At 31.4% G+C, this 26,587-nt stretch overlaps 3 protein-coding genes across 4 annotated transcripts; all 3 read left to right on the top strand.

The window, feature by feature from the left end:
- Nucleotides 1-1,131: 1,131 nt before the first annotated feature.
- Nucleotides 1,132-5,380, top strand: LOC119604880. Of its 2 annotated transcripts, XM_037957770.1 has the most exons (4): nt 1,132-1,286; nt 1,374-1,565; nt 4,753-4,778; nt 4,841-5,380. In XM_037957770.1, exons 2-4 carry the CDS (start codon nt 1,502-1,504, stop codon nt 5,249-5,251), a joined length of 501 nt encoding a protein of 166 aa, XP_037813698.1. In that variant the 5' UTR covers nt 1,132-1,286; nt 1,374-1,501; the 3' UTR covers nt 5,252-5,380. The 2 variants fall into 2 exon arrangements, with proteins under 2 accessions (XP_037813698.1, XP_037813699.1); XM_037957771.1 differs by lacking the exons at nt 1,374-1,565; nt 4,753-4,778 and having other exon boundaries at nt 1,139-1,286.
- Nucleotides 5,381-6,508: 1,128 nt separating this feature from the next.
- On the top strand, nt 6,509-7,540 carry LOC119604866 (ryncolin-1-like; the record flags this gene model as incomplete). The annotated part of the gene is made up of 3 exons (XM_037957754.1): nt 6,509-6,543; nt 6,722-7,264; nt 7,327-7,540. Coding segments are annotated over 3 exons (711 nt in total), but the record flags the coding sequence as incomplete, so codon positions are not given.
- Nucleotides 7,541-15,945: 8,405 nt separating this feature from the next.
- Nucleotides 15,946-25,776, top strand: LOC119604879 (techylectin-5A-like). Its single transcript, XM_037957769.1, has 5 exons — nt 15,946-16,075; nt 21,108-21,450; nt 21,532-21,577; nt 24,995-25,534; nt 25,604-25,776. Exons 1-5 carry the CDS (start codon nt 15,995-15,997, stop codon nt 25,734-25,736), a joined length of 1,143 nt encoding a protein of 380 aa, XP_037813697.1. The 5' UTR covers nt 15,946-15,994; the 3' UTR covers nt 25,737-25,776.
- Nucleotides 25,777-26,587: the final 811 nt, after the last annotated feature.

The following is a 26,587-nucleotide window of genomic DNA, read 5'->3' as shown; positions in this document are numbered from 1 at the left end:
CAACAATGAATATTTTCGGTGAATTTGGTGTACTTACTTTGCTTAGTTTTAACGTGAGCGTGTTTTAGGCATACAGACGGACAGACGGACAGACAGACGGACATAGCTAAATCGACTCAGAATTTGATAAGGACCCAGAATATATATATACTTTATTGGGTCTCAGATGAATATTTCTTGGTGTTACACACGGAATGACAAAGTTATATATACCCTCTATCACCACTGATGGTGGTGGAGGGTATAAAAAGAAAATTTGTCTCAAAAATGTATTTAAACATTTTGTCTCACAAAAATGTGTAATTTACGTATGATTATTATTTGTCAATATTAGAGTTTCATATTACGTATACGCACTATACGAGAGTCAAAAAATCTTTTCTTGTTCAAAACAATTTCTAATTAGTTAATTTTGTATAATATTAAGGATATTCGTTTGATAAAACGTAAGTATCAAATTTGCCGAAATTTGCGCAATTATGTACTGAAAATCCTAAAACAAATTTGACAGCTGGGAGTTTAATAAAGGTGAGTAAAACTGCAATGTCAGACTAGTTGTAAAGTGAGCAGACAAAATTTAGAAATTTGTAATTCTTGTCCATGACCCTGAGCTCATGCTCACAATAATTGAATTGTTTTGTTTCATATACTTTTACCCAGATGGTTATATAGAACTAAAATCAATGTTAAACACAACATTACATCCACTCTTTGGATGTTTTAATAAGGAATTAACAGTTTTAAAATTACAAAAATATTCAGTTAATTTTTCCCACTCTGCAGCAATACAATTTTATCAATATGGTGGATAATAAGGAATATAAATTTGAAATTTCTTACAATAATAGAAAGACATTTTAGATATTTTTAACTATTATGTAAATGAAAACTAACCACTTAAACTAATTATAGAGTTTTAAAGAAATAGCCTACTGCATCCAATGAAACCATAAATACAACTAACTCCAAATCTCCTTTAGTTCATGAGTTAATGAATTATAAAAAAGTTCTTTCTAAACCACTGTGCTGCATTTGACAAAGTTAATTAAACGACTGATTGTAAGTCAATTAATAAGAATCGATTGAATATTTATATTTCTTATCAATTTAAAACTTATTTATAAACTGCATGTAAATTTAATCTCAATTCATTGTGCATTTAATATTGAATAATTAAATACAAAAAGTATTATACGAAAAAGAAGATGTTTTATAACATATTATTACATTTAATACTAATATTCTACGTTTGGAATTCGAATAATTTCGTAGATGCCGAAATCGATGTAAGTTTTTATTTGTTTTGGCGTAGATATTTTAACAAATTTGTATGGATTTTCTAAAGAAACATTTATTTGATCCAATCTCTTTAGTTAATTGTACCCTGGGAGTCCGAGAGAAGCCAAATGAGTCATTTACTACAAGACTTTTTAGGCTAAGTGCTACAAAATATGCAACGTCCCAATGTGTGACTTTCATAAAGTTTTCTCTGTTTTTAAAAATGTATTTTCGACGTGATTTAGATTCTAAATCTCATGATTATATTCAACATTTTAAAAGTAAAAGTTAAGTTTAAATACAGATGAGAAACATATAGTGCTCTACTTTATACATACATATATAAGATTTTTGGATTATGCCGGTCTTCACTTATACATATCGTCACCTAAAACGCAAATGACCCTATCTAACATTTTAAAAATTTTACAGGTGAAGCAAAAAAACTATTTTAATTGAAAAGTTTGTTTCTATCAACACGATTTATTGTTATTCAATAAAGCAATTGTTTAATAGTGAAACCTATCATTTGTTATGGTAGTTGACAAAGGCGTATAGAAAAATGGATAAATTGGACATTTTACCATTAATATTTAAATGTTTTTGTATATAGGGCCATTTGTTTTTTGTCAATAAAATCGCAAATTTTGTTTCGAGGAGTCCAATTTTGTTTGTGAACATTTGTTTTGATGTATTAGAATCAATCATAAAATCAATTTTGTATTTTGGGTTAGTTAGGGCCGTTTGCGTTTCAGGTGACGATATAATCCACCCCATAAAGTATATTTATATTCTAGATCCTTATAAATAGCGCAGTTGATTTACCCATGTTCATTTTACCGTCTATCCGTCTGTCTGTCTGTCTGTGCGTGTATATCTTGGAATATATTTTCAGAATACCCTAGATATCTGAGAAATCCGAAAAAAAGAAAAGAACTTTATTTAAATCTCGGTCCATAAATAATTCAGATATGAGGGAAAATCTGAGACTAATAATGGACAAAAAACATATTCAATTCGAATTTTATCACAATAGCTTTATTTATCAATGTGCGTTTAGGTAATTTTCGAAAGTGGACCTTGTATGGGAGTTATGACCAATTGTGGACCGACTGTGATCTATGTTGGTAATATGATTTCTGTTTACCAACTGGCATGTACAAAATTTTGTGTTGACACCGATATATATGAGGGAATTATTAACGATAAACTAATTTCCTGGAATATATACCTTTGTATGGGGGCTATGAGAAATATTGAATCAATTTTTATGAGTTTGAACATACTTGATCCCTAACAAAATTTATCGAAATATATTTGGTAGTTTCTGAGAAAACTACTAAAGAATTGCAAAAAAATGTAATTTTATTCGAGGTAGTCTGAAAGTTTTACTCATATTTTTATACCCACCATCGAAAAAGATGAGGGGTATATTGATTTTGTCATTCCGTGTGTAACACATCGAAATATTGTTCACAGACCCCATACAGTATATATATTCTAGGACTTCGTAAGTTTCTAAGACGATCTAGCTATGTCTGTCCGTCCGTCTGTCTGTTGTTGGCACGATAGCGTCCACAAAAAAAGAGATATTGAGATGAAATTTTCCCAAAATATTTTTTATTGATCAGAAATGTTTGGTATTGAAAATCGGCAAAATCGGTCAACGATTTCACATAGCCCCCATACAAATGTACCCCCCGGAATATTGTGTAAAAAGCTTCAAACATTCACAAATTCGTTATTTATGAAGCAAATGCCACAAAATTTCGCATAAGTCAGTTCTTTGAAATAAAATTTTGAATTATGGCGGACATAGGACCACAATTGGCCCTACCCCCCCTTATAAGGTCCCCTTCAGAAAATGACTTTAACGCTCCTTATTGGCGTAAAAATACGAGTATGAAATTTGACATAAGTAAGTTTTATACGAGTGAAAATCTCTCCACCAAATTTTATGTGGATCGGTCCATAATTGACCCTACCCCCCACATAAGGCCATCTCCATAAAATTACTTTAACGTTCATTACTGGCTTAAATGTACGAGTATAGCTATGAAATTTCGCAGAAGTAAGTTTTATATAAGTCAAAATCTCTCTACTAAATTTTATGTGGATCGGTCCATAATTGACCCTACCCCCCATATAAGGTTCCCTTTTGAAAATGACTATAATGCTGATTACTGGCTTAAACATACGAATATTGCGATGAAATTTGACACACATAGGTTTCATGCAAGTTAATATCTCTCCACCAAACTATATGTAGATCGGTTCATAATTGACCCTACCCCCCATATAAGGTCCCCTTCAGAAAATGACTTTAACGATCATTATTGGCGTAAAAAGACGAGTATAGCGATGAAATTTCATAAAAGTAAGTTTTATACGAGCCAAAGCTCTATACCAAATTTTATGTGGATCGGTCCATAATTGACCCTACCCGCCTATATAAGGTCCCCCTTCAGAAAATTACTTTATCACTTATTATTGGCGTAAAAAAACAAGTATAGCGAAGAAATTTTACATAAGTAAGTATCTTAGGAGCCAAAACCTTTCCAGCAGATTTTATGTGGATCGGTCCATAATTGACCCTACTCCCTATATATGGTCCCCTAATTAAAATTACTTTAACGCTCATTATTGGCGTAAAAATACGAGTATAGTGAAGAAATTTGACATAAATAAGTATCTTAGGAGCTAAAAACCTTTCCACAAATTGTATGTGGATCGGGCTTTAAATGACCCTATCGCCTATATAAGGTCCCCAACAGAAAATTACTTTAACGCTCATTACTGGCCTAAAAAACGAGTAAAGCGATGAAATTTGATATAGTTTTGTATGAGCTAACATCACTCTACAAAATTTTGTGGGGATCGGTTCATAATTGACCTTACCCTTCTTTTAAGGTCCCCATCAGAAAATCACTTAAACGCTCATTACTGGCTTAAAAATGCGAGTACAGCGATGAAATTCGACACTGATAAGTTCTATAGGAACCGAAGTCTCTCTACCAATTTGTATGCGGATCAGTCCATTATAACCCCACCCCATATAAATTCCCCCACAGAAAATGACTACAACGAGAAAAATACGAATACCGCAATGCAATTCGACATAAACTAATTTTATGCTAAAATCTCTCTACCATATTTTATGAGAATTGGTCCATAATTAACTCTAACCCCGTATAAGGTCCCTTTAAGAAAATGACTTTAATGCTCATTACTGGTTTAAAAATACAAGTAGATCTATGAACTTTGAAATAAATAAGGAACTGAAATCTTCCTACCGACTTTTATGAGAATTGGTCCATTATGTATATATAACACTACTCCCTATATAAATTAACATATTTAATTTGAAAGAGCACTGTCAATAGTTAAACCCCCATTAATGGACCTCTTTCAAATATTACCCTGATGTTCTCATTAATATCGATATATAATAATAAAATATTCAAAATATCAAAGTTTATTTATATGGCAGTGATTTGATGGTGGGTATATAAGATTCGGCATAGCCGAGTATAACACTCTTACTTGTTTTTTTCATTTATAGCCTGAATATATTCTTGCTTGTGATGAATTCCCAACCTTGGATTTTACTCGTTTCGAGAGTCAACTAGAGGCGCTGAAAACTGGTAATGAATTACTTAAAATAAGGATGGATAAACAAGATGAGTTTTTGCTACGTTTGGAGGAAAAAATCGAAAAGAGCACACAAAGCATAGAAATTAGAATACAGACACAAAGCAAGGAATATTTCGATATATTAAATGATTTAATTGGAAAACAAAATCAACTGATTGAAACACAATTTCAAGAGATACTTGCCAATGATAAAATCCAAATGATAAGTGACATCAAGGAAATAGTTAAAGGTCATGATGTTCTCTTAGGAGTATTAAATGAGAAACTAAATAATATGGAAAATATATTAAACAAAAATATTTCGAAACTCAACAGTTGAGTAATAGTGTTTCTAAAAATTTAACAAAATTAGAAATTATCGATGCGAAATTAACAGATATTATAACTACAGCAGCAACTAAAGCGGATCACCAGGAACTTAATCAATACATACACACACATTTCAATAAAAGTGGTAAGAAATTAATAATTTACATATACAAACATACATACATACAAACATACATACATACATACATACATACATACATACATACATACATACATACATACATACATACTACATACATACATACATACATACATACATACTACATACATACATACATACATACATACATACATACATACATACATACATACATACATACATACATACATACATACATACATACATACATACATACATACATACATACATACATACATACATACATACATACATACATACATACATACATACATACATACATACATACATACATACATACATACATACATACATACATACATACATACATACATACATACATACATACATACATACATACATACATACATACATACATACATACATACATACATACATACATACATACATACATACATACATACATACATACATACATACATACATACATACATACATACATACATACATACATACATACATACATACATACATACATACATACATACATACATACATACATACATACATACATACATACATACATACATACATACATACATACATACATACATACATACATACATACATACATACATACATACATACATACATACATACATACATACATACATCATACATACATACATACATACATACATACATACATACATACATACATACATACATACATCATACATACATACATACATACATACATACATACATACATACATACATACATACATACATATACATCATACATACATACATACATACATACATACATACATACATACATACATACATACATACCTACATACATACATACTACATACCTACATACATACATCATACATACATACATACATACATACATACATACATACATACATACATACATACATACATACATACATACATACATACATACATACATACATACATACATACATCATACATACATACAACTACATACATACATACATACATACATACATACATACATACATACATACATATACATACATCATATGAATGTATGAATATATTTCAAGAAAAATTAATTTTTACTTGTATTTGTTATTATTTTAGAAGCTATATAACTTAATTGCCGTGCATAAAGGCAAAGCAGTAGTTTGGTAAGTTAACAAATCGAATTCGCCAAACTTATAAATTAAAGTATCGTCAATAAATATGACTATACACACAGTTATCAATCAAATATAAGCTACAATTGATCAAAAATTTCTCTACAAAAATAGTTTAACTACAAACATAAATACATACATATTTATAGATAAACAATATCATTTTCAGCACTACCAATCCTTATCCCACCAGTTGTGCTGATTTCAATACTAATTATTGTTCAAATAACAAATGTCGCATATTTAGTAAGATTTATGGACAAAAACCATTTTATGTATCATGTGATAACCAGACCGATGGTGGTGGATGGACTGTCATCCAAAGACGTATTAATGGTTCCGTAGATTTCTACCGCAAATGGTCAGAATATAAGATGGGCTTCGGTGATATTGAAGGCGAGTTCTTCATCGGTCTCGATAAACTTCATGCCCTGACGACTGAACTACAACCAGTAGAACTCTTGATACAACTAAAAGATTTCAATAATACTTTGACATATGCCAAATATGCTGAATTCATTGTCGAAGATGAATTGGAGAATTATAAATTACTGAAAGTGGGTAAATATTCTGGCAATGCTACTGATTCATTTAGTCCACATCAGGGTTATATGTTTACCACGAAAGATCGTGACAATGACTTAGATACAAATGAAAAAAACTGTGCTGAGTATTTTAAAAGTGCATGGTGGTTTCATGCCTGTTTTAATAGGTTTGTTAAACAAGGCTTTCCGTTAATGTTAATAATTTAATTTAACTTTTTTATTCTTTTAGCAATTTAAATGGAAAATATCATGCGAAAGAAGTATCTACTAATACAAATTTTGGTATATGTTGGAATTCTAGTAGAGGTTGCAAACATTCTTTAAAATTTGTTCAAATGATGATAAGACCTAAGAAAATATAAAATTGTAAGAAGTAATTAAAACAAGTTAGAGTGCTATATTCGGCTGAGCCGAATCTTAAATACCCTCCACCAGCTACTTTTATATTAATACTTTTCTAATTGATCAAATATTTATAGAAACTAGAGTTCTTCCAGCGGTCGAAATTCGACCAGAACCAATGCTGGAAAAATTGCATAAATAAGCTAAAATAAAACCCTATTTTTGCAGTTCAAATCTGTGGTAAAATAATTAACGTTATTGATATTATCAAAGTGTATAATTTGCTTTGAATAATGTTTTCTTTTAGAAAATGTGATGGGTTTTAGTGATGGGTTTTAGTAACAAAATATATCATTATCTCATTCACAATTTAGCACTTTACACAAAAATATAAAACAATAAAATCCTATTTTCGCATTGTCTGAGCCTGTTTACATTCTTATTTGTTTACAAAAAATCTTATTAAAAACAACAAAAACAAATATCATGCAAAATACAAAAAGAAAACAGCAACAGAGAAGTTAAACGTTTCTGCACTCTCCTCTCTTTTTTCAAAAATCCGTGTTGTTTACTTTTCTGTTTTGTTTCTTGCTTTGTTTGTTTGTTTTTAATTTCAAGAATACGTACTTTAAACGTTTATAGCTCCTAAAATTCTGAACCGATCTCATTAATATATATATTGTGCACACCTGTGAACAAATACCTTTAAAATGATATATTTTTTGCCAAGATCAGATGTATACGGTAAGAGTAAAAGGGGTCACAAAAAATCGTCTTGCCTATTAATTATATAGATAAAGGACCTTGTATGGGAGCTATGATCAATTATGGACTGATAGGAAAATAATTTCACAGTAATATTTCTGCGCATATAAGCAATACTTGTACCAAATTTTATATGGATATCTTAATTCAGTAATGAGTTATGCGCGTTTAAGTGATTTTCGGGATGGGACTTTGTATGGGAGCTATGACCAATTATAGAACGATCCAAAAAATTTTTATAATAATATTTGTATATATAAGAGCAATACTTGTATCAAATTTTATATGGATATCTTCATTAACTAATGAGTTATGTGGTTTTAAGTGATTTTCGGGAGGGGACCTTGTATGGGAGCCATGACCAGTTATGGACCGAACGGAAAAAAATTTTCAGTTATATTTTTCAGTCATATAGGCAGTACTTGTACCAAATTTTATATAGATATATTATTTTAGTAATGAGTTACGCGCGTTCAAGTGATTTTCGGGAGGGGACCTTGTATGGGAGCCATGACCAATTATGGACCTATCGGAAAAAAATGTCACAGTAATATTTTTGTGTATACGGGCAATACTTTTACCAAATTTTATATGGATGTCTTTATTTTGTAATGAGTTATGTGCGTTTAAGTGAGTTTCGGGACGGGACCTTGTATGGGAGCTATGACCAATTATGGACCGATCGGAAAAAAATTTTCAGTAATAATTCTGTACAGATAAGCAATACTTGTACCAAATTTTATATGGATATCCTAATTAAGTAATGAGTTATGCGCGTTTAAGTGATTTTCGGGAGGAGACCTTGTATGGGAGCTATGACCAATTATGGACCGATCGAAAAAAAATTTCGTAGTAATAATTTTAATTTTTAGTAATTTTTTCTCTGAATGAATTCTATTGACATAAGATTTTAATTTGTAAAATTTTGTGAAGATATCGAGATTGTGACAGAAGTTATTAACAAAAAACCCATTTTCCGGGAATATGTACTTTTGTATGGGAGGTATATGAAATTGTGGACCGATTCTAGCAATTTTCAGCAGGGATCAAGTTCTCGTGTAGAAACTTATTCATGGTGATTTTCATGAATTTATCTTGCATAGTTTTCGAGAAAATTGCATACGAATGTGTAAAAAATGCTTATTTTTTTCGAAGTTGTTTTAAATTTTGATTCATAACTTTTCCCGGTATGAACCGATTTTGCTCATTTTCAATACCAAACTGCTTAGGACAACAATGAATATTTTCGGTGAATTTGGTGTACTTCCTTTGCTTAGTTTTAGCGTGAGCGTGTTTTAGGCAGACAGACGGACAGACAGACGGACATAGCTAAATCGACTCAGAATTTGATAAGGACCCAGAATATATATACTTTGTTGGGTCTCAGATGAATATTTCTTGGTGTTACACACGGAATGACAAAGTTATATATACCCTCTATCACCACTGATGTTGGTGGAGGGTATAAAAATATAAAACTTGATTTAAAAACATAATAACATAAAGTAAATAATACAAGTTTTTAAAAGAAATAGAAGTATGTAGTGATACACTACATTACTCCCCCACCAGTAATAGAATTAAAAGAAAAACAAGTTAGAGTGCTATATTCGGCTGAGCCGAATCTTAAATACCCTCCACCAGCAACTTTTGTATTAATACATTTCTAATTAATAAAATATTTGCAGAAATAAGTTTTCTCATGTCATAAATAGAAAAAACCCAAGATTTAAACATCTTAAATCTACTACAATTCCAAGATTTATTGAACATTAGAAACGCCACTTCCTTTTAAATTTTTATAGCGCCCTAAGATATGCTTTAGCGATATCTAGTATTTGCATGTGTGTGAAAGATTTAAGGATTTTCAAAATACATACATATATATAATTTTGTTCTACACAAATTTATAATGCAAATAGTTAAATACGGTTAAAGCGCTTTTAGGGGCAGGACCTAGTATGAGAAATATGACCAAATATAGACCGATCGTGAAAAATTTTTGAAATAACATTAAGTGCTTTTTGCATTACAAAATATTATTATTTATGAACAAAAATAGTATTTATTTATATCATTATTTGGTAATGAGTTATGTGCCTTTAAGTGTTTTTCTGAAAGGGACCTTGTATGGGAGCTATGATCAATTATGGATCGATAGGAAAACAATTTCACAGTAATATTTCTCTGTATATGAGCAAACTTTATATGGATATCTTAATTTAGTAATGAGTTATGCGCGTTTAAGTGATTTTCGGGAGGGGACCTTGTATGGGAGCTATGACCAATTATGGACCGATCGGAAAAAAATTTCACAGTAATATTTCTGTGCATATGGACAATACTTATACCAAATTTTATATGGATATCTTTATTTTGTAATGAGTTATGTGCGTTTAAGTGAGTTTCGGGAGGGGACCTTGTATGGGAGCTATGACCAATTATGGACCGATCGGAAAAAAATTTCACAGCAATATTTCTATGCATATGGGCAATACTTATACTAAATTTTATATGGATATCTTAATTTAGTAATGAGTTATGCGCGTTTAAGTGATTTTCGGGAGGGGACCTTGTATGGGAGCTATGACCAATTATAGACCGATCGGAAAAAAATTTCACGGTAATATTTCTATGCATGTGGGCAATACTTGTACCAAATTTTATATGGATATCTTAATTTAGTTATGAGTTATGCGCGTTTAAGTGATTTTCGGGAGGGGACCTTGTATGGGAGCTATGACCAATTATGGACCGATCGGAAAAAAATTTCACGGTAATATTTCTATTCATGTGGGCAATACTTGTACCAAATTTTATATGTATATCTTAATTTAGTTATGAGTTATGCGCGTTTAAGTGATTTTCGGGAGGGGACCTTGTATGGGAGCTATGACCAATTATGGACCGATCGGAAAAAAATTTCACGGTAATATTTCTATGCATGTGGGCAATACTTACACCAAATTTTGTATGGATATCTTAATTTAGTAATGAGTTATGAGCGTTTAAGTGATTTTCGGGAGGGGACCTTGTATGGGAGCTATGACCAATTATGGACCGATCGGAAAAAAATTTCACGGTAATATTTCAATGCATGTGAGCAATACTTGTACCAAATTTTATATGGATATCTTAATTTAGTAATGAGTTATGAGCGTTTAAGTGATTTTCGGGAGGGGACCTTGTATGGGAGCTATGACCAATTATGGACCGATCGGAATGAAGAACATTTTGGGTGAATTTGGTTAAACTCTATTGCTTCGTTTTATCGTGAGCGTGTTTTAAACAGACAGACGGACAGACGGACAGACGGACATAGCTAAATCGACTCAGAATTTGATAAGGACCCAGAATATATATACTTTGTTGGGTCTCAGATGAATATTTCTTGGTGTTACACACGGAATGACAAAGTTATATATACCCTCTATCACCACTGATGGTGGTGGAGGGTATAAAAAGAAAATTTGTCTCAAAAATGTATTTAAACATTTTGTCTCACAAAAATGTGTAATTTACGTATGATTATTATTTGTCAATATTAGAGTTTCATATTACGTATACGCACTATACGAGAGTCAATAAATCTGTTCTTGTTCAAAACAATTTCTAATTAGTTAATTTTGTATAATATTAAGGATATTCGTTTGATAAAACGTAAGTATCAAATTTGCCGAAATTTGCGCAATTAGGTACTGAAAATCCTAAAACAAATTTGACAGCTGGGAGTTTAATAAAGGTTAGTAAAACTGCAATGTCAGACTAGTTGTAAAGTGAGCAGACAAAATTTAGAAATTTGTAATTCTTGTCCATGACCCTGAGCTCATGCTCACACCAATTGAATTGTTTTGTTTCATATACTTTTACCCAGATGGTTATATAAGAACTAAAATCAATGTTAAACACAACATTACATCCACTCTTTGGATGTTTTAAAAAGGAATTAACAGTTTTAAAATTACAAAAATATTCAGTTAATTTTTCCCACTCTGCAGCAATACAATCTTATCAATATGGTGGATAATAAAGAATATAAATTTGAAATTTCTTACAATAATAGAAAGACATTTTAGATATTTTTAACTATTATGTAAATAAAAACTAACCACTTAAACTAATTATAGAGTTTTAAAGAAATCGCCTACTGCATCCAATGAAACCATAAATACAACTAACTCCAAATCTCCTTTAGTTCATGAGTTAATGAATTATAAACAAGTTAAAGTGCTATATTCGGCTGTGCCGAATCTTAAATACCCTCCACCAGCTAATTTTATATTAATACTTTACTAACTGATCAAATATTTGTAGAAATAAGTTTTCTCATGTCTTAAATAGAAAAAATCCCAAGATTTAAACAGCATAAATCTATTATAAGATTTATTGAACATTACAAATGCCATTTTCTTTATATTTTAATAGCGCTTAGTGATATTTAGTAATTTGCATGTATGCATGTATGTGAAAGATTTAAGGATTTTCAAAATACATATATATAATTTTGTTCTACGCAAATTGATAATGCAACTAGTTAAATACGGTTAAAACGCTTTTAAGGGCAGGACCTAGTATTGGAGATATGACCAATTATAGACCGATCGTAAAAAAATCTTTAAGCAAAATTTCTGTACATAAAAGCTATATTTCAGTCAAATTTTGTATCTATATCGTAATTTTGTAATAAGTTATGAGTGTTTATTTGATTTTCTGAAGCGACACTTTTATGGGACCGACCGCACCCATGTTATGAACCAATCGTGAAAAAATCTGGAAATAGAATTTTTGTATACAAAACTAATATTTATGCCAAATTTTGTATCAATAGCTCTATTTGGTAAAGAGTAATGTGCGTTTAAGAGATTTTCGTAAAAGGACCTTGTATGGGAGCTATGGCCAATTATGTATATAAAGACAAAATTTCAAAATTCTGTATCTATGTCATTATTTGGTAATGAATATTGTGCATTTAAGTGATTTTCTGGAGGGGACCTAGTATGAGAGCTATGACCAAATATGGACCGATCGTACAACAATTTTATAGGTTAATTTATGTATATTTTTGCTAAATGTATGGATATCAATATTTGGTAATGAGTTATGTGCGTTTAAGTGATTTTCGGGAGATAACCTTGTATGAGAGCTACGACCAAGAATGGGCCAATCATGAAAAAAATTTGAAGTGTACAAAAATAATATTTATGTCTCATATTTTATGGGTTATTAGGTAATGAGCTACGTGCCTTTAAGTGTTTTTCTGAAAGGGACATTGTATGGGAGCTATGATCAATTATGTACTGATAGGAAAATAATTTCACAGTAATATTTCTGTGCATATAAGCAATACTTTTACCAAATTTTATATGGATATCTTAATTCAGTAATGAGTTATGCGCGTTTAAGTGATTTTCGGGATGGGACTTCGTATGGGAGCTATGACCAATTATAGACCGATCCAAAAAATTGCCATTATAATATTTGTGTATATAAGAGCAATACTTGTGTCAAATTTTATATGGATATCTTCATTAACTAATGAGTTATGTGGTTTTAAGCGATTTTCGGGAGGGGACCTTGTATGGGAGCCACGACCAGTTATGGACCGATCGGAAAAAAAATTTTCAGCAATATTTCTCAGTCATACAACAGTACTTGTACCAAATTTTATATAGATATCTTACTTTAGAAATGAGTTATGCGCGTTTAAGTGATTTTCGGGAGGGGACCTTGTATGGGAGCTATGACTAATTATGGACCGATCCAAGAAAACTTTCATAGTAATATTTCTGTATATAAGAGCAATACTTGTACCAAATTTTATATTGATGTCTTCATTCACTAATGAGTTATGTGGTTTTAAGTGATTTTCGGGAGGGGACCTTGTATAGGAGCTATGACTAATTATAGACCCATCGGAAAAAAATTTCACAGTAATATTTTTGTGCATACGGGCAATACTTCTACCAAATTTTATATGGATATCTTTATTTTGTAATGAGTTATGTGCGTTTAAGTGAGTTTCGGGAGGGGACCTTGTATGGGAGCTATGACCAATTATGGACCGATCGGAAAAAAATTTCTCAATAATATTTCTGTATAGATAAGCAATACTTGTACCGAATTTTATATGGATATCTTAATTAAGTAATGCGTTATGCGCGTTTAAGTGATTTTCGGGAGGGGACCTTGTATGGGAGCTATGTCCAATTATGGACCGATCAAGAAATTTTTTATCTGAATGAATTCTATTGACATAATATTTTAATTTGTTAAATTTTGTGAAGATATCGACATTGTGACGGAAGTTATTAACAAAAAACCCATTTTCCGGGAATATGTACTTTTGTATGGGAGGTATATGAAATTGTGGACCGATTCTGGCAATTTTCAGCAGAGATCAAGTTCTCGTGTAGAAACTTATTCATGGTGATTTTCATGAATTTATCTTGCATAGTTTTCGAGAAAATTGCATCCGAATGTGTAAAAAATGCTTATTTTTTTCGAGGTTGTTTTAAATTTGGATTCATAACTTTTCCCGGTATGAACCGATTTTGCTCATTTTCAATACTAAACTGCTTAGGACAACAATGAATATTTTCGGTGAATTTGGTGTACTTACTTTGCTTAGTTTTAACGTGAGCGTGTTTTAGGCAGACAGACGGACAGACGGACAGACAGACGGACATAGCTAAATCGACTCAGAATTTGATAAGGACCCAGAATATATATACTTTATTGGGTCTCAGATGAATATTTCTTGGTGTTACACACGGAATGACAAAGTTATATACTATATACCCTCTATCACCACTGATGGTGGTGGAGGGTATAAAAAGAAAATTTGTCTCAAAAATGTATTTAAACATTTTGTCTCACAAAAATGTGTAATTTACGTATGATTATTATTTGTCAATATTAGAGTTTCATATTACGTATACGCACTATACGAGAGTCAATAAATCTTTTCTTGTTCAAAACAATTTCTAATTAGTTAATTTTGTATAATATTAAGGATATTCGTTTGATAAAACGTAAGTATCAAATTTGCCGAAATTTGCGCAATTAGGTATTGAAAATCCTAAAACAAATTTGACAGCTGGGAGTTTAATAAAGGTTAGTAAAACTGCAATGTCTGACTAGTTGTAAAGTAAGCAGACAAAATTTAGAAATTTATAATTCTTGTCCATGACCCTGAGCTCATGCTCACAATAATTGAATTGTTTTGTTTCATATACTTTTACCCAGATGGTTATATAAGAACTAAAATCAATGTTAAACACAACATTACATCCACTCTTTGGATGTTTTAATAAGGAATTAACAGTTTTAAAATTACAAAAATATTCAGTTAATTTTTCCCAGTCTGCAGCAATACAATGTTATCAATATGGTGGATAATAAGGAATATAAATTTGAAATTTCTTACAATAATCTAAAGACATTTTAAATATTTTTAACTATTATGTAAATAAAAACTAACCACTTAAACTAATTATAGAGTTTAAAGAAATCGCCTACTGCATCCAATGAAACCATAAATACAACTAACTCCAAATCTCCTTTAGTTCATGAGTTAATGAATTATAAAAAAGTTCTTTCTAAACCACTGTGCTGCATTTGACAAAGTTAATTAAACGACTGATTGTAAGTCAATTAATAAGAATCGATTGAATATTCATATTTCTTATCAATTTAAAACTTATTTATAAACTGCATGTAAAATTAATCTCAATTCATTGTGCATTTAATATTGAATAAATAAATACAAAAACTATTATACGAAAAAGAAGATGTTTTATAACATATTATTACATTTAATACTAATATTCTACGTTTGGAATTCGAATAATTTCGTAGATGCCGAAATCGATGTAAGTTTTTATTTGTTTTGGTGTAGATATTTAAACAAATTTGTGTGGATTTTCTAAAGAACCATTTATTTGATCCAATCACTTTAGTTAATTGTACCCTGGGAGTCCAAGAGAAACCAAATCAGTCATTTACTACAAGACTTTTTAGGCTAGATGCTACAAAATATGCAACGTACCAATGTGTGACTTTCATATAGTTTTATCTGTTTTTAAAAATGTCCATTATTTTCGACGTGAGTTAGATTGTTTGCTGTAAACGTTAAGCCTAAAACTCATGATTATATTCAACATTTTAAAAGTAAAAGTTTAGTTTAAATACAGATGAGAAACATACAGTACTTTATACATACTGATAAGTATCAGATTTTTTAATTATGCCAGTCTTCACTTATACATATAATCCCAGTTTATATAAACCACATCAGTAAAAGTTTGATTTTATCAATCCGTTTGTAACACATCGAAATCTTGATTGCTGCCATAAAAAAGGTTTGTGGGTCCTTTTTATACCCTTCACCTTCGTGTGATAAGTTTGTCATTCCGTTAGTAATTTCTATAATATAATTTTCCAAACCTATATTGTAAATCCTTATAAATAGCTCAGTTAATTTAGCCATGTGCGTTTTATCGCCCACCCGTCTGTCTATCCGTCTGTGTGTATGTTGGAATCTGTTTTCAGAATACCCAGATATCTGAGAAATCCGAATTTTGTAAATGAGAACCTATAGAATGGCACTTTTTGGTACTTTTTCGTTCGTCAAAAGGAACTTTTTGAATTTTCTATAGAAACATGAAATTAACCAAGTAGAGCCCGGATTAAGGAAGAACTTATAAAAGGGGACTCTTTGGTACTTTTTAAATTTTCTATAATATTGCATCTAGTAACATGAAATTAAGCATGCACAGCCCAGAGTGAGTTGGAACCAATTAAAGGGGACATTTTGGTACTTTTTCCTTCTTCAAAAGGTACTTTTTGAATTTTTTATAAAAGGTCATCTTTTGTACTTTTTCCATCTTCAAAAGGTACGTTTTGAATTTTTTATAATATTGAACATAGAAACATTAAATTAAATATTAAGAGACTTAAGCTGATAATAATCTGTAGGGAAGAACTTTTGGTACTATTTTGTTCTGGTACTATTTGGTACTATTTTGTTCTATGACTGGAACTTTTTAGTTTTTTTTGTACACATGAAACATCCTGATTGAATGAAAATCAATAAAGCGGGCCTTTCTGGTACGTTTTCGTTTTATAATAGGTATTTTTTGAATTTATGTATTAAAAATCGTGCTGACTGTTTTTTTAATACATCGTGGTGAAGATTCGGCATAGCCGAATATAGAACTCTTACATGTTATATTCTTAGAAGATCTAGCTATATCTGCTGCAGACAAAAACAAGTAAGAGTGTTATATTCGGTTGTGGCGAATCTCATATACCCACCATCAAACCGTATGCCGTATGCCCTATAGTTATCAGGATATTATTACTTATCAAATGAACTGAAGAGGTCCTTATATGAGTGGTAGGTTGAATTATTAACCGTTTTTCATAAAAATGTTCATCAAATTTTTAGACCAATTTTGGTTCATATATAACATGTTTACATCGAATATCACTACCCGACACTTTCTTCATGAAATTTGGTAGGAAGATTTACGTTCCTATAAAAGTTCAAATCAAAAGTTCATTTTTCATGACTGTACTAATGTACTCGGGGGTAGGGTCAATTACTGAACGATCCATATAAAATTTGACTCGCATCAGACTTATGTGTGTCGAATTTCATCGCTATATTGGTATTTCTAAGCCAGTAATGAGCGTTAAAGTCATTTCCGAAAAGGTTGACCGATATTGCCCATTTTCAATACCAAACAAACCTTACCTATAGAGAAAATTTATGGAAAATTTCAAATTACAAATGACATAATCAATATACCGCTCATCTTTTTGATGGTGGGTATAAAAAGTTATGAAATTGGCCTCCGGTAGGTTAGTGGTTAGTGTTCTAGTCTGGTAGACCGGAGGTGGTGGGTTCGATTCCCACCTGAGGCACTGGTTAAGGAGCGCATAACAGGCCCGAGGCCTAGGTGCATATAGTGGCATATAGGCGAAAGGGATTGTCAAAGACCTAAGTCCCCTGTCAAAAACCTAACTGGTGAGAATGTATTAGTAGAAGCTCAAAAATAAACACAGTTGTTCAAAAGGTACTAAATAATAAATGTATTTCTGATACTTAATTTTTTGTATGTTATTACTGGGATTTTATATACCAGTGAATAAAAATAATAGTTAATTAATTTTTTTCAGAAGATATTTCATCTTAAAACATATTATAAACACGACTTTTTGTTATTTTTTTCTGCACTAGTGGAAAAAGAAAAAAAGTATGTGAAATACTTTTTTCATTTTCAATACGAAAATTTACAACTTTTCTTTTTTCAGTTTTAATTAAAACAAGTTAGAAAGTATAGTCGGGCTTGGCCGACTATATGACACCCTACACCAGTTATGAATATTTAATGTGATTTATTTTTATACCACCACCAAAAAAGATGGGGGTATATTGTTTTAGTCATTCCGTTTGTAACACATCGAAATATTCATCATAAAATATATATATTCTGGATCCTTATTAAATTCTAAGACGATCTAGCTATGTTCATGCAGTTTGTTTGGTATTGAAAATGGGCAATATCGGTCCACGAATTAGCCTAGCCCCCATATAAGGTCCCCTTCACAAAAAAAGAAAGCATCTATAGCGATGAAATTCGACATAAAACCTAAATCGCTCTGTAAAATTTTATAAGGATCGGTCCATAATTGACCCTACCCCCCATATAAGGTCTCCTTCAGAAAATGACTTTAACGCTCATAACTGCCTTAAAGAAGCATCTATAGCGATGGAATTCAACATGAGCATATTCTATAGGAACCTTAATATGATTGTAAAATTTTATAAGGATCGGTTAATAATTGACCCTATCCCCCATTAAGGTCCCCTTCAGAAAATGAACTTAACGCTCATAATTGACTAAAAGAAGCAGCTAGAGCGATGAAATTCGACATAAACATATTTGATAGGAACCTTAACACCTTCGTCAAATTTTATAAGGATCGGTTCATAATTGACCCTACCCCCATATAAGATCCCCTTCAGAAAATGGCTTTAACGCTCAAAACTGTCTAAAAGAAGCATCTATAGCGACGAAATTCGACATGAACATATTTTATAGGAAACTTAATATCATTGTAATATTGTATAAGGATCGGTCCATAATTGACCCTATCCCCCATATAATGTCCCCTTCAGAAAATGACTTTAACGCTTATAACTGTCCAAAGAAGCATCTATAGCGATGTAATTCGACGTGAACATTTCTTACAGATACCTAAATCGTTTTGTATAATTTTATAAGGATCGGTTTATAATTGAGTCTACCCCCATATAAGGTCCCCTTCAGAAAATGGCTTTGACGCTCATAACTGCCTTAAGTAAGCATCCATAGCGATAAAATTCGACATGAACATATTTTATAGGAACCTTAATATCATTGTAAAATTTTTATAAGGATCGGTTCATAATTGACCCTATCCGCCATATAAGGTCCCCTTAAGAAAATGACTTTAACGCTCATAACTGTCTAAAAGAAGCATCTATAGCGATGTAATTCGACATGAACATATTTTACAGGAACCTAAATCGCTTTGTAAAATTTTATAAGGATCGGTTCATAATTGATCCTAGCCCCCTTCAGAAAATGGCTTTGACGCTCATTACTGCCTAAACTAAATTCGTTCTAGAAAATTTGACGAGGATCCGTCCATAATTGACCAAAAAAAAAAGCAATTTATTGGCGAAAAACTTATTTTCTAAATGAGGCTTTATATGGAGGATAGGAGCAAATGTGGATCGATCCCGATAAAAAGGGCTGGATAGATTTGTATTTATATAATATATATAATATTTGTCTGTGCTAAATTTCATTACAATAACAGTGCTAATAAATGAATTGCGGATATTCAAGTCACTTTCTGAAGGGGGCTTTTTGTGGGGGCTAGGGTCAAATGAAGTCCGATCATTTCAAAATTCGGCAAGGTCATCAAGGCTTGTATGAAACTTAGTTGTGCGAACTTTCATCGAGATACATATATGTTATACATAATTATGAGTTCAAAAGCCCTTTCCGGGGGGTTCAGTTGTATGGGGGCTAGGTGAAATAATGGACCGATTTTAACCATTTTCAATAGGCTTAGTCCTTGGATCAAAACAAACATATGTTCCAAATTTCATCGAATTATCTTGAAAATTGCGTCCTCTACTTTGATAACAACGTTTACATGGACATACGGACGGTCGGACGGACGGACATCGTTAAATCGACTCAGAAATTGAATCTGAGTCGAGCGGTATACTTTAAGGTGGGTATAGTACTAATATTTTAATGCGTTACAAACATCAGCACAAACGCATAATACCCTTCCCACTATAGTGGTGTAGGGTATAATGAAATGTCAAAGAATAAAAAATATTTTATTTTTTTTTGTTTGTAAAATATAAATTATTTTCGGGGTTTTAAATACAATAAAAATGTCGCAAAAAATAATAAATATTAAGTTTAAGTGATAAGAAAAACTATTAAGTGCTAATATCCTCACAATTTCGCGAAGAATATTTGTGAGTGCGTTTAGTTCTCTCAAGTGTGTTTTATTCTCTCAGAACTCGTCTGTGTGAAGAGAATAACAAGTTTTGTTTGACAACCCCTTCAGTTTCGCCTATATCCCTACTATATGCCTAGGTGTATTTCTTCGGATTTAATGTATATACATCCTCCTTTCAAACTAACTAACTAAGCACTCATTAAGATACCGTAGAACAAGATCTTTCCTCTTTTAGTTTAAACAACGAGATACCTTTGCTGATCCTATTCAGTATCCTGCAGTACTCATATGAAAGATCCGCGTTTATCACTTAATTAATGCATAATACTACTTAATTGAAGTAAACTATTGTTTATTTTTTCTAAACAGCTGAAAGATGAGTTCATGGCTTGTGACTACGCTCGCTTCGAGAGTCATTTAGAAGCCTTGAAAACAGGCATTGAAATGATACATTCACAGTTGAAAGTTTTGGAGAATAAAGTCGACAATATCCCAAAGAACTTACAGAACACTGAAATTAAAATATTGGCACGTACCAAAGAACATGAAGATGAAATAATATATATAAAGGAAACACTGAAAGGCCACGATGGTTTATTAGAAGGTTTCACTGAAAAACTTAAGAATGTGGAAAATAAATTACAAATAACAGCAACTAAATCGGATCAGAAAGAACTGAGTCAATACGTTCAAAGTTATATCAATAATATTGGTAAGAAATAAATGAGTATTGTAAGAAATACAAAATGTATAATTTACTTAATTTGTATTTTTTTTTTTTGCATAATTATAGAGGCTAACACATTAATGGCCTTGAACAAAGGCAAAGATTTAGTTTGGTAAGTTTGCAATGGATTCATTAAAAACTGAATTCAAAAATATTAAATCAAGTTGTACTTTGATTTTATTATCGATCAATTTAAATGACAATAAATATTTCAAAAATTTATTAAAAATTAACTTTGTTCTCTTGTTTATTTAGTTTTTATTATACCCTCCACCACCATCAGTGGTGCCAGAGAGTATAGTAGGCCGGACACAAATTTTTAGCTCTATCTGTCAAGAACTGCCGAAGTCAGAGGGGGTCAAAGTTGAACATTTTGGTCATACAGGGTTTTATTCAAATGAGTGTAACATTTCACCTATTGGTCCCAGCAATAGTTGTCCAAATGAGTTCAGTTAGCTATTTCTTCATTCTTTCCATCACCATCATCAGTGGTGATAGAGGGTATATATAAGTTTATCGTTCCGTATGTAACACCAAGAAATATTCATCTAAGACCCAACAAGGTATATACATATATTCTGGGTCCTTATGAAATTCTGAGTAGATTTAGCTATGTCCGTATGTCCACTGTCTGTCTGTGTAAAACACGTTCACGTTAAAACTAAGCAAAGGAAATCAACCAAATTCACCCAAAATATTTATTATTATCCTAAACAATTTGGTATTAAAAATCAGCAAAATCGGTTCACAACGTAAAAAGTTTTGAGTAAAAATTTCAGACTACCTCGAAAAAAATTACGTTTTTTCCTAATTCTTTTGTAGTTTTCTCAGAAACTACCAAAGATATTTCGATGAATTTTGTCACACATTATTTTTTCAGGGCAGTAATCAATTATGATCAAAATCTTTACAATCGATTCAATATTTCACATAGCCCCCATACATACCCATGTATTCCCGGAAATTAGTTTATGATAAATAACTCCCTCAAAAATATCGGTATCAACACAAAATTTTGTATATATATATTTCATTGAATTCTAAAGCTATAGGGATAAAATTAGACTTTAATATGTTATGTGTATATATAAGTCATTCTACCACTTTTTTCCCGGATTGGTCCATTATTCGTCATAGGTCCCATATAAGGTCCACTTTCGAAAATCACTTAAAACCACATATTTCATTGTCGAATAAAGTTATCTTGATATTTTGTCTTTATATGAATCACTCTACGAAATATTTTTGCAGATAGGCTCCCATATAAGGTCCGTTCACGAAAACCTCTTAAATCATCTTTGAATAATAAAGCAATCCGGATAAAGTACGACTTGAATATGTTTTGTGAGCATATAAATCATTCTACCAAATTTTTTCTGGATCGGTCCATATTTGGTAATATCTCCTAGGTCCACTTCAAATAATCTCCGTATAGGCCCTTAATTGGTCATAGCTTCCAAAATCACCTAAACGCACATATTTCATTTATTGATTAAGCTATTGGAGTAAAATTAGACTTGATTTTTTTTTGTATATAAATCATTATACGAAATTGTTTCCTGATCGCTCCATAATTGATCACAACACCCATATAAGGACCATTTCCGAAAATTACTTAAACGCATATTGACATTCAAAGTTATCGGGATAAAATTCGACATAAATGTGTATTTTGTATACATATATGTATATAAATCATTATACGGATTTTTTTCCAGACCGGTCCAAAAGTTGTCTTAGCCCCCATATAAGGTTAACTTTTGAAAATCACTTAATACCACTAAATTCATTATTAAATTATTATATCCGGATAAAATTCGACATAAGTATGTTCTGCGTATAGATAAATCATTCTATTAAAATGTTTCCGCTCGTTTTCCCCCAAAATGTTCAGTTGAATATTAAAGTAATTTATGCAAAATTTGAAGAATCTAGTTCTATTAGTTTCCCAGATAAATGGATTTTTGTATTTAATTAATATGGGAAGTGCCAAGTCCCCCATTTAAAGTCCGCCAATTATTCCCTAAATGTTCACATTAATGTCAAAGTACTTCATGTAATATTTAAAGATTCTACATCTAATAGTTTCTCAGATATAAGAATTTTTCTATTAAATTCATGTGGGGGTTTCAAACCCCCAAGATAAAAGCCCGCCCTTACGCCCTTATACGGATTTTTTTCCAGACCGGTCCAAAAGTTGTCTTAGCCCCCATATAAGGTTAACTTTTGAAAATCACTTAATACCACTAAATTCATTATTAAATTATTATATCCGGATAAAATTCGACATAAGTATGTTCTGCGTATAGATAAATCATTCTATTAAAATGTTTCCGCTCGTTTTCCCCCAAAATGTTCAGTTGAATATTAAAGAAATTTATGCAAAATTTGAAGAATCTAGTTCTATTAGTTTCCCAGATAAATGGATTTTTGTATTTAATTAATATGGGAAGTGCCAAGTCCCCCATTTAAAGTCCGCCAATTATTCCCTAAATGTTCACATTAATGTCAAAGTACTTCATGTAATATTTAAAGATTCTACATCTAATAGTTTCTCAGATATAAGAATTTTTCTATTAAATTCATGTGGGGGTTTCAAACCCCCAAGATAAAAGCCCGCCCTTTTTTCTCCAAAATGTTTAGATGAATATTAAAGTAATTTGTGCAAAATTTTAAGTTTAGTTAGAAGTAGAAGTTAGTTTCCCAGATAAACGAAATTTTGTATTTAATTAATATGGGAGGCACCAAGTCCCCCATTGAAAGTCCGCCCGTTATACTCTAATTGTTCAGATGAATGTCAAAGTTCTTCAAGTAAAATTTGAAGATTCTAGCTCTAATAGTTTCTCAGATATACGAATTTTTCTATTTAATTCATATGGGGGCTCCAAGCCCCCCCCAGATGGAAGTCCGATCTTTTTCATCCAAAATGTTCAGACGAATATTTAAGTTCTTAGTGCAAAAGATGAAGAATTTAGTTCTATTAGTTTCCCAGATAAACGAATTTTTGCATTTAATTAATATGGGAGGTGCCGCTCCCCTCATGGGTAGTCCGCCAATTTATTTCCCAAAATGTTAACATGGATTTTAAAGTTATTTGTGCAAAGTTTTAAGATTCTAACTGTAATAGTTAGATAGACGAATTTTTATTTTTAATTTATATGGGAGGTGTCACGCCCCCTAATGCTAGTCCGCCTACTTTTTGTCCTAAATAATCATATTGACACTAAAGTGACTCCGACAAAATTTTAGGACTCTAACTGTTATATTATCTCAAATATACGGATTTAATATTTTCTAATATGGGCGTGGCACCTCGCCCACTTGAAATTTCAAAATAAAAAGTAGTACATTACCTATTCCAGACATACAGGAATACGCTGTGAAAATTTCAAGAAAATCGATTCAGCAGTTTTGTAGTCTATAACGTTCAAACATACAAACATACAAACAAACACACATTCATTTTTATATATATAGATTTGGCATAGCCGAATATAGCACTCTAACTGGTTTAATATTATATTTTTAGCACCACTTCTTCTTATCCCACCAGTTGTGCTGATTTCAATACTAATTATTGTTCAAATAACAAATGTCGCATATTTAATAAGATTTATGGACAAAAACCATTTTATGTATCATGTGATAACCAGACCGATGGTGGTGGGTGGACTGTCATCCAAAGGCGTATTAATGGTTCTGTAGATTTCTACCGCAATTGGTCAGAATATAAGATGGGCTTCGGTAATATTGAAGGTGAGTTCTTCATCGGTCTCGATAAGCTACATGCCCTAACGACTGCGCTACAGCCAGTAGAACTATTGATACAACTACAAGATTTCAATAATACTTTAACATATGCCAAATATGATGAATTCATTGTCGAAGATGAATTGGAGAATTATAAATTACTGAAAGTGGGTAAATATTCTGGCAATGCTACTGACAATTTAAGTCAACATCAAGGTCACATGTTCATTACCAAAGATCGTGACAATGATATTAGTACAAAAGTAAACTGTGCTGAAGATTATAAATCCGGCTGGTGGTTTAGGAAATGTTTTTATAGGTATGTTAAGCAAAGCTTGCCGCTAATTAAATGTAATTAATTGTCTTATTACAATATTTCTGCTTTCAGCAATTTGAATGGAAGATATTATGGGAAAATCGAAGCAGCTACAGCAAGTGATGGTATATGTTGGAATGTTATTGGTGGTTGCAAATATTCTTTGAAATTTGTACAAATGATGATTAGACCTAAGAAAATATAAATTTTTAGTTTAAATAAAAATAATAATTTCTCTGTTCGTATTTATACGCTTCACCACTACCACTAGTGTTAAGGGATTTACATATAAGCTTGTCATTCCGTTTGCAACGTTGAGAAATACTATTCATTTTAGGAATGCTCCCCTATAAACATCAGGTTGATATTTGGAATATGGCTTAAGTCAATTATGGTCCGAGCTCTTTTGAACTAACAAAATATTGATTTTTAAAAACAAAATAATTTTGTTAAATTTTTAAATTCTGATTCGCATAAAACTTATGCGTGTTGAATTTCGTCACTATATTCATATTTTTAAGCCAGTACCGAGCCGAACTTATGCCACGAACTTATACCGAATTTCATCTCTATACTCGAATGTTTAGCCCAGTTATGAGTGTTAAAGTAATTTTCTGAAAAGGACCTTATATATGCGTCAATTATGAACTGATACCCATAAAATTTTGTACATAGATTTCGTTTTGTATAGAACTTGTTTATGTCAAATTTCATCGCAATAGTCGTCCCTTTCAGAAAACTGGGCTAAACATTCGAGTATAGAGATGAAATTCGGTATAAGTTCGTGGCATAAGTTCGGCTCGGTACTGGCTTAAAAATATGAATATAGTGACGAAATTCAACACGCATAAGTTTTATGCGAGTCAGAATCTTTCTACCAAATTTAGTGAGGGTAAGTCCATAATTGATCCTACCATCCATACAAGGTCCCCTTCAGAAAATGACTTTAACGCTTATTACCGGCTAAAATATACGAATATAGCAATTACACAATTCCTCGCGAGCCAAAATCTCTCTATCAACTTTTATGTGGATCTATTCATAATGGACCCTAAC

This window comes from Lucilia sericata, unplaced genomic scaffold (assembly GCF_015586225.1).
Source record: "Lucilia sericata isolate MDLA Ls3-8-SP2 unplaced genomic scaffold, ASM1558622v1 Contig000439F_arrow, whole genome shotgun sequence".
In the NCBI taxonomy this organism is placed as follows: Eukaryota; Metazoa; Arthropoda; class Insecta; order Diptera; family Calliphoridae; genus Lucilia; species Lucilia sericata.
This window is presented reverse-complemented; position numbering and strand designations above follow the sequence as displayed.

Bases quoted from the DNA above. Each gene is read 5' to 3' on its own strand.
- LOC119604880 (XM_037957770.1), top strand. From the start codon at position 1,502: ATGTATTTTCGACGTGATTTAGATTCTAAATCTCATGATTATATTCAA. The intron at 1,566-4,752 runs GTTAAGTTTAAA...AAAATATCAAAG, and splicing joins TCAACATTTTAAAAGTAAAA to TTTATTTATATGGCAGTGAT. The intron at 4,779-4,840 runs GTGGGTATATAA...TTTCATTTATAG, and splicing joins TATATGGCAGTGATTTGATG to CCTGAATATATTCTTGCTTG.
- LOC119604879 (XM_037957769.1), top strand. From the start codon at position 15,995: ATGTTTTATAACATATTATTACATTTAATACTAATATTCTACGTTTGG. The intron at 16,076-21,107 runs GTAAGTTTTTAT...TTTTCTAAACAG, and splicing joins TCGTAGATGCCGAAATCGAT to CTGAAAGATGAGTTCATGGC. The intron at 21,451-21,531 runs GTAAGAAATAAA...GCATAATTATAG, and splicing joins AAGTTATATCAATAATATTG to AGGCTAACACATTAATGGCC.